The sequence below is a fragment of the Aythya fuligula genome, chromosome 3 (genome assembly GCF_009819795.1).
Source record: "Aythya fuligula isolate bAytFul2 chromosome 3, bAytFul2.pri, whole genome shotgun sequence".
NCBI lineage: Eukaryota > Metazoa > Chordata > Aves > Anseriformes > Anatidae > Aythya > Aythya fuligula.
The window spans coordinates 51,862,769-51,878,148 of record NC_045561.1 but is presented as its reverse complement, the minus strand read 5'-3'; the positions used below and the strand labels follow the sequence as shown (position 1 = coordinate 51,878,148).

The following is a 15,380-nucleotide window of genomic DNA, read 5'->3' as shown; positions in this document are numbered from 1 at the left end:
AAAGGCGAGGAAGAAATTCTTAGATAACCGTAAATTCCTGCTAGATGACAGACCCTCCCTTCTGCAACATTAACGAGGAGAGATTTCGTCCTTGAGTTAGCAAAGATAAGCTCTAACGACCGGCTCGAGTTTGCCGAGGTGGGATTGAAGCACACGCCCACCACCAAGCAAAGTCCTGCAGCTGCAGAAACTGTTAAAATAAAGGTATTAACAAATTTAAAACCGAAAAGATAACCGGTGAGAGCGGTTTCCAGCCAGCCGCCCTCCACAGAAACAGCCAACAGAAAACTCCTGGAGACCGGGAAAGCTTTTTCCCAAAACTGCTCGGAGCACGGCCGGCAGCCGGTACCTGGGCCCGGTGCTCCCGGCCCTCGGGCCTCTGATGGCGGCCGCCGCGCTGGCTCCGTCCCCAAGGCAACGCGGGCGGGCCCGGCTCGCTGGTATGGAGGCCGCGCATACCATGGGGCCAGTCTCATGTAAATGCTGCCTCGCCCCTCTGCTGGGGCTAGTTGCCACTCGCCATGGGGCAGTAGTGAAAACACACCCGGCCAGCAGCACAAATGTGAGATCTGAAGATTGAGTTAACGGGAGCGGTGCAGGCGTGTTGACCTTACAGCCACAACTTCTTTTTTTTTCCTGTAAACAAGACAGCAGCACGCTGCACCACAAAGCCACCTCCACTGAATCACAGAATCCTTTATGTTGGGAAAGACCTTCAAGATCATCAAGCCCATCCATCCATCTGACCTGAGTCCCACCACAAAACTATGCCCCTAAGCACTGCATCCACACATCTCTTAAATACCGTCAGGGATGGTAACTCCCTTGGCAACCTGCTCCAATGCATAACCACCCTTCTTGTGAAGATATTCTTCCCAATACCCACTCTAAACCTCCCGTTGCACAACTGTACTCTGTTTTTCCTCACATGCTATCACTTGCCACCTGAGAACTGAGAAAAAAAGATCAGCACCCGCCTCACTACAACTTTCTTTCAGGCAGTTGCAGAGAGCAATGAGGTCTCCCCTGAGCCTCCTCTTCTCCAGACCAAACAACCCCAGTTCCTTCAGCTGCTCCTCACAGGACTTGTGCTCCAGGCCCTTCACCAGCTTCATAGCCCTGCTCTGGACACGCTCCAGGGCCTCGATGTCCTTGTAGTGAGGAGCCCAAAGCTGAACACAGTGCTCAAGGTGCAGCCTCACCAGAGGTGCATACAAGGGGACAATTACCTCCCTGGTCCTGCTGGCTACACTATTCCTGATACAAGCCAGGCTGCTGTTGGCCTTCTTGGCACATGGTCAGAAGCCTGTTGACCAGCACCCTCAGGTCCTTTTCTGCCAGACTAGAGGGCCAAGCCTCATGCTCAGAACTGCAGCAACAGTGATTGGGAGGTGGAGAACACAAGATGTCCACTGATTTGGGAAATGCCTGGAAGTGACCCGTCTTTTTGAAGGGATGTTCACAGAAGCTTTTTTCCACTTCAAATACGCCGAACAAGAGCACTTCACAGATCTGAGAAAATGACCTTTTTTTTCTCAAGAAATCAAGGTGGAGGCCCACGGAGCAAATGACACCATGCTCTTGCTCAGGCAGTTTCCCTCTCTTCTTCTTCAAGAGACTGGGAAATGAGCAGTCCACACAGCACAGGGAGAACAGGCTGCCTTCATTAGAGCAAAAATAACACTAGCAGACAGGGGAGGCCTCCTCTTCATGTCCCTTCCAAATAAAGTAGGTAAACATGGGAACAGAGGAACTGCAGCTAGCCTTAAGAAAAGGGAAGGAAAAGCGGAAGGGAAAAAAGGAAGGAAAAGAAACCTTCAGATGTGCAGGCATATTGGTGCTGTATATCACTTACTTTGGAGCCTGTCACACACACCTGCAAGGAACAGTGCCATCGTATGTGATTTCTATACTCAAATCAGAAAGTATGACAGCTTTTCTTCTGTTTCTATGAATACTGATGTATTTGTGTTTCCCAGAGAATAAAATTGAAAAGCTAAGGCTAGTACTGTTTTATTATTATGTATTAAGAATACATCTGAGTGATCAATTCATTATTTAGAGACTGCCACACTCAGGCTGCAAGCTCAATATAATAAAAAAAAAAAATGTGCTAAGGACTGTTTGCTGTTATCTAAATGTGCATGTCCACGCTACCTTTTTTCCTCCTCCCCTCTGTGCACCTGATGCTATTTCACTGTTTCTGCCAGTAACAGAGAATCTCCCCCCCCCTCCTCCATGCCCAGGAGTGCCAGTGTAGACACCGTATTTTAAAATGCGACATTGCTTGAAGCACAGAGCTAGGTGATGCCATCCCTCAAATAGAACCTGCCATGTGGAGCAATGTGCGCTAAACTGATTAAAGGAGGGAAAAAAAAAAGAAGATTAACTGGGACAAAGTAAAGCTGGGAATAGAGCAGGGGAAACAGAGCTGAGAGTGGCATGAGCCATGCTGTGGCTCTGTCTGGGCAGCACAGAGCGGAGGGAGCCTTAAGTCTCCACCTCAGCCTGGGAAAAACCACAGTGACCATCAGTAGCCGAGATGACAACTGCTCCCTCTGATGTGTTTCACTTCCTCCTTACTGTCTCCGAAACAGAGAGCAGCTTTTACTAACAGGATGCATGGAAGGCCTCAGCGCAGGATTGGGTACGCGCTGCAGCCAGCACGAGGGAACAGCAGGACCTCACTGGGGTCAGCAACTGCTGGAAAGCACAGACGGCCGTGGGTCAGTCTCGCCCCGTGCTCCAGCAGTGCAGGACTCACTGTACTGGCTCAAAGGTGCTACAGCCACATGGTGCAAAGTGCTGAGCCCACAGGAACTCGTTCTGAACTTCAAAATATTCAATATATTTGACAGGTTAAATTTGTATTGATCGTCTTGCATAAACACCAGCATATATTTGGTGTAAGTTTTAACATCTTTCCTGAAATCAAAAATCTCTAGTTCAGCATCTTGACAGCAGCCCAAACTGTCCCACTACCAGAGCAGTGTGCAGATGCATGATTAAATGACTGTGAAACCTTGTCCTAACGCTAAGTACATGCTTGAGCGCATTTCCTCATCACTAATCCTGCAGTGCCACAGCTGGTTCAAGAGCCAAACTTCAGCTACTTCTATGCCCTTTGTGATACTGAGAGAATGTTTATAAAACTGCACCTTAGAGTAGGGCTACAAAATTATTCACCTTTAAAAAAACAAATGCTGAACTGTAGCAAGAGTAACAAGAGGGGCAAGAAAAAGAGGATGAAGAAAAGCAGAAATTTCGTTTAACACTGGAAAAGAATGTGGTAGTTTGAGGGAGTACAGTACTTCAAGACATTCAACCACGAAACATATCTTAGTACAGCATGATAACACTAAAAATGTTTTAGGCTTGTTTGCTAAATACTACAGGTAGAGCTCTTAAAAGGATTCAAGTGTTTCTTTTTCTTTAACAGTGAGGACATAAAAACTTAGGAAAGATTAATTCTGAATTTTTAGTTAAAAATCATTTCAAGGAATCTTTTACGTGAATGGAATTCTTCATGTTGTGTTACAGAAATTACAGGGAGAGCCTCAGCCTGAGAAAATAACCATACAGAATCTCTTGAACTCATGTACCTACTAAAGTTGCTCTACTCTCTAAATAGAAAGTTTTGTTGATTTAGTAATTCTATTCACAGATCATCTTTTAAAAATACATCATAATAACTGATTAAAAGATTGAATCAAAATATTTTAGTTTTGAAAGATGCATTTTTGATTAATACTGTATAGAAATAAGTGGTTTTGACCTCAAGCCACTGACATCAATACCACATTGAGAAGGTAACATGACTTGAATACATATACACATTTCAGACACTCATGTACAGGCAACTATAGCTGAAGTAGAAAAGACTATTATGCTAGCAACATTAAAAAGGAAAATGAACTGTTATTTCCCCAAAAGAGTCTCAGGGTACATTTAATCCCTAGGACCTAATGGTCTTCAAATTCAGCTAGAATAACTGAAACAGTCACATTTTTACAAACATTGGGCACATAAGTCATGGGCATGACATACCAAGGTTCATGCTTGCCTTCCCAAAGGTATCAGCTCCAGAAGCGCAGTGTGCCCCAACACCAAGCTGCACTGTCCCCCTCACGTCACACACACCCCCAAGATCACCAGATCACCAGTATCACATCCTGTGGCACAGAAGTTTTCTTGGAATGCCTTATCTTCAACTTACCTACTTCAAAAAACAATCAAGAAATGAAGACAGGACTTACTTCCATTTCTCTTTTGTCAGTTGACGCAGAAATCACAGCTAGTGGCAGACAATGTGATGTAGAGAGCAAATACTTGAAAGTATGACTCTTATTAAAGGAAGATACTGCCTCTCTGGAGGCAATTTCATAATACATTTACAGACTTGAAGGTGAAAAAGGTATTAATACAACTATAAAGAAAAATTAGACTCATGGGAAAAGGAGACAATAACACAAACTAAGAGGATTATGGGCGTATGTCTGTGTGTGTCAGTTGTGTCTGATACCAGTTACTATCGGAAATCTGACAGTGGACAAGCTTGAAGATTAACTAACCTGATAAAGACTAGTTGTTCCTCTGCCTAAACAAAATGGCAGTGCTTTTTTTTTTTTTTTGTGAAATACTGAGTTTAACTGTCCTCAGCCCATGTGAACCTGCACAACTCAGCTAAACCCATGGAGGCATTGTGTGGGATCATTAAACCCCCTAACATGCACCTTGATATATCTTACTTTAGTCTGCTCAGTTCCAAATCTTTGACGCCGTAAAAGACTTGGAAAAAATAGGTAGGATCCCAAGAAAGAACAAAAAAATCCTACAAGCATGGAAATGTCTTCACTTTTTTTTTTTTTTTTTTTTTTTGAAAATTCACGTTTCAAAATTAAAAAAAAAAAAATCACATTTCAAACATAAGCTTTAAAAATTATGACCATTTAGTTTACTGAAAAGTGATAAAAGCAGCATATAAACACTGAATGTTTATTCATTTTATATGATCATAATGACATCTTTCCCAATGGAAGTGGAAAGGAAAAAAAAAAAAAAAAAAAAAGACCCCAAACCAAAAAAATAATCATAGAATGATTAAGGTTGGAAGAGACCTTAAGATCACCTGGTCCAACCATCACCTTACCACCAATGCCATCCACTAAACCATGTCCCTAAGCACCAGGTCCAATCTTTCCTTCAAACTCAGGATGTCCAATCACCCCCCAGGATGGTGACTCCACTGCTTCCCTGGGTAACCCATTCCAAAGCCTGACACATAAATAAAACCCCTCCTCACAATTTATCTTTGGAATTCGTAACTATGAAGCTGAGCCAGAACCTGGATTAATTTGTCTACATGTATTTATGACATAAATGTACTCCGTTTATTTTCACAACCAAGAAATATAAACTGCCCATGGTGTAGGAAGAACTTCTGCACTCTGTTTGCTGCCATATTGTAAAGAAATAAAAGAAACATTTTAAACAACAGATTTTCACAGTTTTATTCTTAAACTCCTTAAGTAAGTCAGAGGTGATTTTCAACTTATATTTTTGCCTTAAATGAAAATAATTCTATACTTTTTCTCTGTATTTTAGATAAACAAAAGGCCTCTAAGCAAACAAAACATTTCACGAAAACTAGCAATTCTGTATAAAATTCCACTTTGGAATTATTATTTTATATACAGTTTAATTTTTTAGAATGAAAACATTTAATAGTGGTACACCCTGGGCAACAGAGTGAACATTTTCCTATGCTGACAGAGTACTAGAGATAAATATGCTTCACATCAAAGAACAAATTAAGTAGTTCAACCATGAATGCAAATACACTATGAACTTTAAAGCAACTATTTCAACAGCAACAGTTAAGTTTTATGGAACATTAGTAGTGCATGTAAAACAAAGTGGTTTAGAAATATTTTAGTTACACCGAGCCAAACAGTTAAGTATTTCCATTTTTGCTGAGAACATATGGAGCACCTATTGGTTTGGGAAATGATCCTCATAACAATTACACCAGTTGCACTAGGCTTAGTAAGTAGCTGTCATATGTATTTCGACAGATTCTCAATGCTTTTTAGGGTTTTGAAATTAACAAGAATATCGGTATTGTAACAAGGTAAAAAGTTTGAGACATGGCAGTATTAGGGAAAAAAATGTTGGTACTCTTGCATCTATTTCTTTCAAAACCTCACAGAATAAATAAGCTTTCAATATTCTTCAGTATTCTTTTCATTATTCTTCAATCAGTTTCCAGTCATACCATCAACTTATTTTCTAGATCAGTTTATTTTATAACAGCTCATCTTACAGCCTCAAATACATACAGACTTATTGTACATATCTTAACGTAACAAATTATGAAGTACTTGGTTTTTATACTAGCTTTTGCTGTGCCAGTGACCCTACTTCTCCCACTGTTTCATCACAGATGGAAGTCATTGTTATCTCTCAAGAACTGATTTACAAATACAGTTCCTCAAGAGGTAGCACACACACACAAAAAAATGTGTCAAAAGACATTGGTCTGTGGTGGTCCTTGGAATTACTGAAAATGCCCTTATTTCTGCTATAAATACTCAAATGGCACATGAAAGGAAAACCTCAAGAATTTGGGTATACGAATCAGTAGCTCCTGGGATATGTTGTAGAAGCATTTTGGGCAATTAGTTATAACTGATGTACAGAAGCAACTTTCCTGGTCAATCAAGAAAATAATTATGCTATAACGTATGCTATTATTATAACATATGCTTTATGCTGTCTAATAACAGTATATTCCACCTGAACAAAGTAGGCACAGGCTTCCCTTTCATGAAGTTGCACTTATACACGTAGTTAATGCTGAATACCTAGGAAAGCACTTCCTAAACAGATACACTATTTTCAACTAACCTATAGCTAACCCAAAAGCAGAGCACAGCGCCTCACCAGAGTACCAGTCCTGCTCCTACCTTGTAGCACGGGAGAATACAACACCGGCATTTCAGCATCGCTTCTTTTCTTTATGGGAAATCTGAATTTTATTTTTGTAAACTTTTTGTAACAGCCAACCAACAAATGGAAAAGTGTAATGCATATTCCACCCTGTCTGTAAATGACACTTTGCAGTTACAGCTCTAGAAGCCAAGCAATCAGGTATCTGGAAGTTATGTATGTGTATTCTTGATGTAATTAGGTCGCCACGCTAATAATTACAAAACCTTCCTTTGTGAGGGGTAAAAGACATGCTGACTTAATAGACTGCAAAATGAGTTACAACTTTCAAACCTCTCCAGCAGTTTAAGTGAGCACCTCAAAAATAATCCATCCAGAGAAGATCAGGTTCTTTCTGCTAATTATTTTGCTTCCTTGGACTAGGCAGGAAGTTTTCAATGCACCTATTCCACAACATCCACCTCTCTGCTCTTGACCCAAAGCTGTTGCTTCAAAGTGCATTTGAAACAAGTTAACAGCATTTTCAAAGATGAGAAACTGGGGCTCCAGTGCCCAGACTCATCGTATCATTTATGTATTTGATCAAAGCACCACAGCTGGAGCCCCCCTGAGCTCTCTCCAGACAGAGACAGGCCATCTGACCTTTAGCTCTCAACTGGATTTCTAACTTACAGTTATTCAAATGGTTTGGGATGGACGTGAATTCATCCTTTAGATGTAGTAAACCAGAGATACAAAGGAAATGACTAAGTTCAGGTCCCAAAACTAGAATCCCACCAGTATTTAGTATTGTATTGCCTCCTGAAATTCCTAGCATCTTAGTTTTTGACTATTTGACCTTGCAACTTTAAAATATGAATATACTTTCAGAAGCGAAAAGAAAGAACAACATGAACACAAATAACTGAAGTCATCAGCAACTGGAGCACGTTTATCCATTATATTGATCTTTATTATAGGAACACAGTATCTCATAGCACCAGCTGATTCTCTGCATGTCAGAATGGGAAACGAGACATTTTTTCCAGTGATTTCACTGACCAGAAGGGATTCCAGCTTCATTTTCAAAAGCTAAAATAGCTTTAGACCTACCAAAGTTTACTCTTGTCTTAGGTTAACCATTAAGTGCAGAAGTCTCTTTTAGTTCACCTTCCACCATCCAGCCATTCTAATTCCTTTGTCAGAGCACACGTTTCTTCAGTTCCAGAATGCAGCCAAGCAAGGCCGCTACAGTGCCCTCCTTTTTGTTGTGTAAGATTTCACTGTATCTATAAAATAGAAGATGAAGTTTCTCTACCTGTGGGCTACTCCTGTTCTCTATAACATAACAACCTCGTTTACCAGCAGCAAGTTCTACTCATTTTAGCAGCTCCAGACAGCAGCATAGACAGAAAGACACATGCTATGGGAAATTTTGCTGTTTTCTAACTAACCTGCAGTTATCGCTGCCATCGCAGCCCTCTAAAAAGGCCCTATTTCAAACAACTAAAATAAGACAATAGAATCTATTTTTAATTTTTCCTTTAGAAACAGATATTGCATTTTCCCTTTCATGTCACTCTGAAAAAAAAAAAATCACTAAAATATTCCAAATTTTCCCCCAACTTCTGAGTGAGGTAAACTGAGACTGGGTTGGAGGAAAAGAAAATGGGACACAACTCTAATTAGCAGCAACCTATATGGCATGTGTATCTTTAGTATATATTGTACTTCTCAGTGCAACTGGGGTTATATTTCCCCCATAAAAAATGTGGCATCCTTCTTAAAAAAAATACAAAGCACTATATTTGACAATAAGAATGTCGACAATTGAAAGAGGCAGCAATGCTTGAACCACCAACACTGGTGGTGGACAGGCCACCTTCAGTTCAAGTTTTTATTAAATCTAAAATCCAGTTAGCAAGGTAACTGTGTTTTGTTGTTGTTGTTTTTGGTAGAGATTCTTAGATAAATAAAACCTTCCCCACTCTTAAAATGGAATTGTCCATTTTCCTACTACCAGATGGGATAACTCCCCTCTTCCAAGCAAAATGGTTAGCAACATCCACTTCTATTTTAAAAATCAAAACTTAAGTTTAATTTTCAAATTTAGATTCAACATTTACCAGATATCACCCCAAAACTCTTCTCTTAATGTACTGCTATTTTCAAATAAGACAACCATTTAAAAAACAATGAAAGTACTTTGTCAATTGACACAAGCAGCACATAAAAAACAATTTATGTAAAAAGTAGAAGTAAACTCTTTCAGGCGGTTTTAAAATATGTTCCTGCAATGACCATATGCAAAATAATTCATTTGTGCTTTTGCTAAAACATTAGCTTTCATGCAATTCATGGCACATGGAGAACAAAATATCCTGAAGTGAGTAAATACATGCAAAGATGCAGTTGAGAAAACTGTTTCCAAAGCAGATTTTTCACTTGTTAGGCATAAACCCTCATACTCAATGATGAAGAAAAAAATTACGGACAACCAAATGTTCACCTTGAACATCTTCTGCTGACATTGGACAATAGGAACACAAAATATGTTGAAATGCAGTGATTTATGTAAACTGTGAACTTTTACAGAACACCAAAAAGTCTTTTGTGGAACAACAACAACAAATTGTTTGGAAGAAAAAGTGCAAACAAGAACAAAAATTTGCTGAAGCCAAGCATAGAACAGAGAAAGTTAAACTTTTTAACAAAGTTAAAACTTTGACTAAATCTATCTGCCAGAATATTAGGAACTGGAGTCAGAGAGCAGGATCAAACTGAACCACCCCATATTTCCCACTTATCATCCATTCAGGTTCAGAAGCCTGAATTTGTTCAGCTTGTCCAGGTTTCAGGCCGACCTGCGTGTCAGATTTCAGTGTTCTCAAACTACAGAGAGGTGCAGGATGAAACTTGTTCAAGGCCTGATGAAAAGGAACAGTGTGCTCCCATTTTCTATCTCCTGTTAATTTTCTATAGTTTAGATCGCCTTTAAAAAGAAGCAAGTTTGACTTCTGTAGATCAGCATACAAATCAGGAGCAACCTCAGCCATACTGGAAAAATCATGTGGCAAAGTCCAAAACATGTGATCATGGTAAACCCAAATGCCCTTTTTCAAATTGCCCTCCCAGTTAATCCCACATCTAGACATCCACATATGATTAGCTGCCTGAAGCTGTTTTATAGTCCAGTTAAAATCATTCTTTGTGGTATCTGACACATACCATGGAATACTTTTTCCATGGAAGTGGACTTCATCAGCTAGCTTTGATGATAACAGGAAGTCAGCTAACACAAAATCACTTACAAGTTCAAATCCAGCATTATCCAGGATTATATCAACTCGAACTTTACATTTATCTGTTTTTCTATTTTTGGCATTTTTAAGTAGTGACCAAAGCTTTTCCATATCATTCACTAAGACAAAAGGTACCATATCTTCCAGGCATTGTAGAGGACTAGATTTCTGAGAGCTGTCCTCACCAGCTGAAAAAGAAAGGTCACACTTATTGCCCCACAATGACACCTAGAATGAGGAAGAAACAAAAACATTTGGTAAGTTTCATTGTAGCTACATTCTAAACTTTGCAAGTACTTAAAGATTTTTGTTTATTTCTTTTTTAGGGACATGAAGGCTCTGACTCCACATTTTCCTCCAAGCTTTAATAGAAATCAACTTCTTGTGCAAATATCTCAACACAGAAAAAAAAAAAAAATCTTGGAAGGAACCAAACAAGGCTCTGCATTTATGTAGATTTATGTAGGCATCAGAAACATGCATCAGAACTGACAAAGATGGAAGATTCAGAATAATGTAAACACACTGATTGGAAAGCTTTATAAATTGCGTTCTCCACACTATAACTCCAGAAAACATCAGTGGGAATAAAAAAAAAAATAAAACAGTAATAAAACATGATTGATTTATTACATGAAGACAAATAAGAACTAGAACTAGTACTCATTTACGAAAACATAAAAGTGTTTTAAGTACACTCTAATGAGCTTCTAATAGTTTTGTCATATAGTTCATGTGCACTGCTGCCAGTGAACGAACTTACCATAATCCTGTGATATTCTGTATTCTATCCAAAGGCATTTTTTTTCCGAGAACAGTGCAGTTATAAACTTTTAAACCACTTCTGGCCCAAACTGACATCTAGCTTATTTCCAAAAGTCTAAAGCTTTTAAAGTGTCAGTAAAATTAACTGTTTTAAAATTCTATAGTTAAACAACAAAAAGTCCCTCTGGAACTCAACGTAACATTTATTTTAGAGATACTGTTTCCTGAGAGAGAATAAGCTGGGTTTTCAAATACACAATGAAGACCAGCAGTATAAGGAAAACATCAAACAAATACTTTCAGTGTAGTGATACAGTATGGCCATCAGGATTTCATCACACCCTTACAAACAAACAAACAAAAAAGAACAAAAAAGCTTCTTTTTTAAAAAAAAAAAAAAAAATTCTCAATGAAATTCAGATTCTTTATACCCTCAAGGTTTCATTTGCTACAGAGAAGGGATATTTTAAAGTTTTGTGTAAAGTCTAGTGTAAACTACAAGTTTACCTGCAGTAGCTTTAAAAATTCCTCCTGAAGTTGCTTCTCATCTAGATCTTTGATGTTTTTAAGCAGTTCTTGAAAGTAAGTGCATAAGGCAATAATAGCCCCTTGGGATTCGAAGAAATTTTGAGCCTTTCCTTCTTTAAATACATCAAAGTTGTCAATAGGTGGGCTAAAAGTAAGCAGAGAAAGAGTATATTAACATACTTTCCACATTTTCCAAGACAGCACTTGAAATACATGAAAACGCAAGCTCAGAGCTCAGTGGTTTTAGACTGCGTAATAGCCACTGATTATGCAGTTTTAACTTGTCATAGTGAATTCTTAGGCATCTGAATAAAAGCTTGATAACACACCTTACTAAACCAAATAGCATACAGGACATCTTCATATTTTTAGCAATTCTGAGAGTGAATAAGTGTTCAATCCCTGCTGTAACAATTTTAAACTCCATTCTTTGTATACAAAGGACTAAAATTATAATATGCAAGTGAACAAACATAGTGAATTGCTGACCCAAACTGCATTCGTGCCTACTGAAGTATATTTCCCATACCAAAGTCTCTTACAGTAATGTGATGTCATTCTTATGAAAGCTTTTATCTAGGACTTTTGAAAATTAACACGACAAAGATGACAAAATAATGCAGCTCTTGGACTATATAAGAAATAGAAACTCGTTATGTAATAAGAATCATATTTGCTGTTACATGTTTTAACAAATGATTGAACCTCTATCCAAACATATGCTTAAGAGCAGCAAAATAATAAAGACTGAGAAATTTAAAGCTTACTAATGAAGAGCATCTGTTTGTTTTAGTACAATCCAAAACATCCATCTCAAATTTGAACTTTCAAGAGTTCCAATGGCCTGATATAGCAGTAGAAACAAGGAAACCCATTACTATGTTTCCATCTCTGTAATACTAAGAACAGGTACTAAGAACACTATGCATAAAGTATCTCCTCTTATTTTATTTCATTTTAGACAGCAGCAGGCAATTAAACTGTTCATTCCTACCCTGTTACGTTGTACTGGCACCTCTCCACAGTACCAGCACAACAAACTTTTCCTTCAAAGTTATTTTTAATCAGGATCAGCTCCCAAAGTCTGATGCAACACATGGCCTGCAAACCCTGCTGTAACTAAGATGATGGTGTAGAATGAACGGGTCCATTGCAGTAAGAACTTCAGATCTCAAGCAGCAGAACAAGTTAGAATGCCCAACATGGTGGTGGCACTCCTATTATGTATTTTAGATGAACGTGCACCTTAAGAGATAATTCTAAGCTAACAAACCTTTTAGAGATGTTAAATCGCTTTGAGACCCTGCTCTACATTAGTCTGCAAGGGCAAGCTATGCAGTCTACATGAAAACTCAAGTTTGACTAAGTTGCAGAAACCGAATCATAACAAATGACAATAAACCTCAAAATCTACTGAATAAATATTAATTTTAAATCTGAGGTGCAAAACAAGGGAAAAGGAATATGGAAATACTTAAAACTTTTTTATTTTTGTATATCTTAGTCCCCAGGTGTCTTCCTTTCTCCTAAAATTAAAAGGGGGCAGAATAATGTTTTGCAGAGTAATACACCAAGCTAGTAAATACTTACTTCTGTGCTAACGCTGCATGAATTCTTCGATACATGTAACACTCTACATATAACCAAGGAGACTGAAACCAACTTGGTCCTCCATTTCCATTTGATAAATTTCGTTGGTAGTCAAGGTATTGGTTCCACAGCGTGGCGTCAGGCAGCTCATCTTCTAATGGAGTCACTGGTTTGTCTGTTTGAAGTTCATTCCGTAATTTGGAAAGGAAAGATATAGCTCTCTTCTCTGCTTCAACGCCCTTCTGCAATAAGTAAAGAACAAAAGTTCCTATTCTGAACATTTATTCCTGTAGAAACGCAGACCAGGTTTTCAGGAATAAGCAAGCAATAAGCTTCAATTGCCACATACAAGTCCCTGAAAAATCAGAGCTTGATTCAGCCAAACACATTTGGGTAAATGATTCTCATTTTATGCATATGCTCCTAAAGCGAATCACGCATTGGACTTCTTTCTAGATCGGATCTTTTGGTCATTAGAGGGCAACAGAAAAGTGAAACTGCCATCGTCAGAAGATGCTAAGTCTATTAGCTATAGCATCATTAAAAAGAAAAAGAGGGAGAAAAAAAAAAAAAAAAAAAGGCAAGGGCAGACCAGAAATATCGGAAAAAGGTAGGACAGGAAGGTGAATTATGAAATGTATGAAAGAAAGCTACAAGAAAGGTGGCCAAGAAGAATAACAGATAAAAAAGAATAAGAAAGCCAAGCAATGACCATAAAAATAAATCAGTAAAAACAAACCATAGAAGGGGTCTCAACAGTTAGGGGGGGAAAAATCAGGCAAAAAGACACCTTACTCTTACCTCACCATGTTCTTCAAAGAATTCATTTTTATGTCGATGCAGAGTATCAATAGTTCTTGTGAGGATCTGGGGCAGTCTGTCTTTGATTGTAAAATATGCGAATGATCTGAAAAGGAAAAGATCAAAATTTCCTTACTGAGAGGAAATGAGAAAGTATCTTCTATTTTGAAATAAACATAATGTCTTAAAAATATGTTTGTGTACTTTTATAGTAGTTGACATTTAGAAAAAAAGATATGAAATTGGTTGGGTTCTTAGGTTGACTTTTGGAGAAGTCTTTTCGGGGAAGAAAACACTAACTGACTAACCCTAACAGAGGTAAAAAATGTAGTCAATTCCAGGCTAAAATACATTCTCTAGTTGTGGTTAGGCAGATGTAAAGATAGGTAAATTTAAAATTAAGAGCCCAGAGCAACATGTAATGTTTAGATATACTGCAATTGTACTGATTTTACAATCACAAAATCCACAGTGCTTGCTCCCAATATATAAATTCATATATAAATAGATAGATTTACAGCTACACAGGTAGATTTAGCACCACGTCCAGCCTCTCCTTGAACACCCCCAGGGACGGTGCCTCCACCACCTACTGGGCAACCCGTCCCAGTGCCTGGCTGCTCTTTCTGAGCAGAAATGTCTCCTCATTGCCAGCCTGAACCTCCCCTGGCACAGCGTGAGGCCACTCCCTGTGTGCCAACGGTTTTACGGTGGCTTTGTTTGCTGGGAAGGGCACCGAGGGAGACGTTAACACGGAACTTTACCCCCCCCGCGGAAGGCCTTCTGAGGCCCAGGCCCAGGCCCAGCCCGCAGCGCCGCCTGCCGGCGCCTCACCGCAAGGCCCCGTCTGCAGCGCTCCGAGGGCCGCCCCCCAGCTCCGCCCCGCCCCGCCCCGCTCTGCCCGGCCCCGCCCCGCCCGGCGCCATCCGCCGGCCCCGCCGCCCCTTCCACCGCCTCTCCGCGGGGCCGGGAGCCGCGGCCGAGCCCCGCTCTGCCCCCCTCAGCGCCGCCCACGGGACGCACCCCTTGAACCTGCCCGACAGCGGCACCGGTAGGGCCGTTACCGGCAGCGCCGTCCCCGCCGCCGCCATCTTGTCCCGCCCCCCGGAAGCGGGGCGCGGCGGCCGGACGTTATTGGCGCGGCGGGCGGCGGGCGGCGGCGGCGGCGGGGCCCGGCGGCCGGGGGGCGGGGCCGCGGCGAGCGCGGCGGAGAGCGGCGCGACCCCTCCCCCACCCCCCCCTCCGCCTCCTCCTCCCCCCCCCCCCTCAGGTCAGTGCTGGCGCGCGCCGGGAACCGCCTCGCCCCTCCCCGCCCGCCGCGGCGGCGGCGGAGGCAGAGGAGGGGGGGGGGGGGAGGGAGGGAGCGGGCTGGCGGCCGCCGCCCCGCGCTGCGGAGAGGGAACGGGCCGGTGGGGGAGGCAACGGGGGAAGGGGGGGAGATGGGGAAAGGGGAACGGGGCCGTTTCC

The 15,380-nt window shown here is 40.7% G+C and overlaps 1 protein-coding gene across 1 annotated transcript; it reads right to left on the bottom strand.

Moving 5' to 3' along the window:
- Nucleotides 1–5,524: 5,524 nt before the first annotated feature.
- Nucleotides 5,525–15,015, bottom strand: ARMT1 (acidic residue methyltransferase 1). The gene is made up of 5 exons (XM_032183821.1): nt 14,937–15,015; nt 13,914–14,019; nt 13,113–13,354; nt 11,502–11,667; nt 5,525–10,457 (listed from the first exon to the last, which is right to left on the bottom strand). The coding sequence occupies exons 1-5, from the start codon at nt 15,002–15,004 to the stop codon at nt 9,690–9,692; spliced, it is 1,350 nt and encodes a 449-aa protein (XP_032039712.1). The 5' UTR covers nt 15,005–15,015; the 3' UTR covers nt 5,525–9,689.
- Between the last annotated feature and the right edge of the window lie 365 nt (nt 15,016–15,380).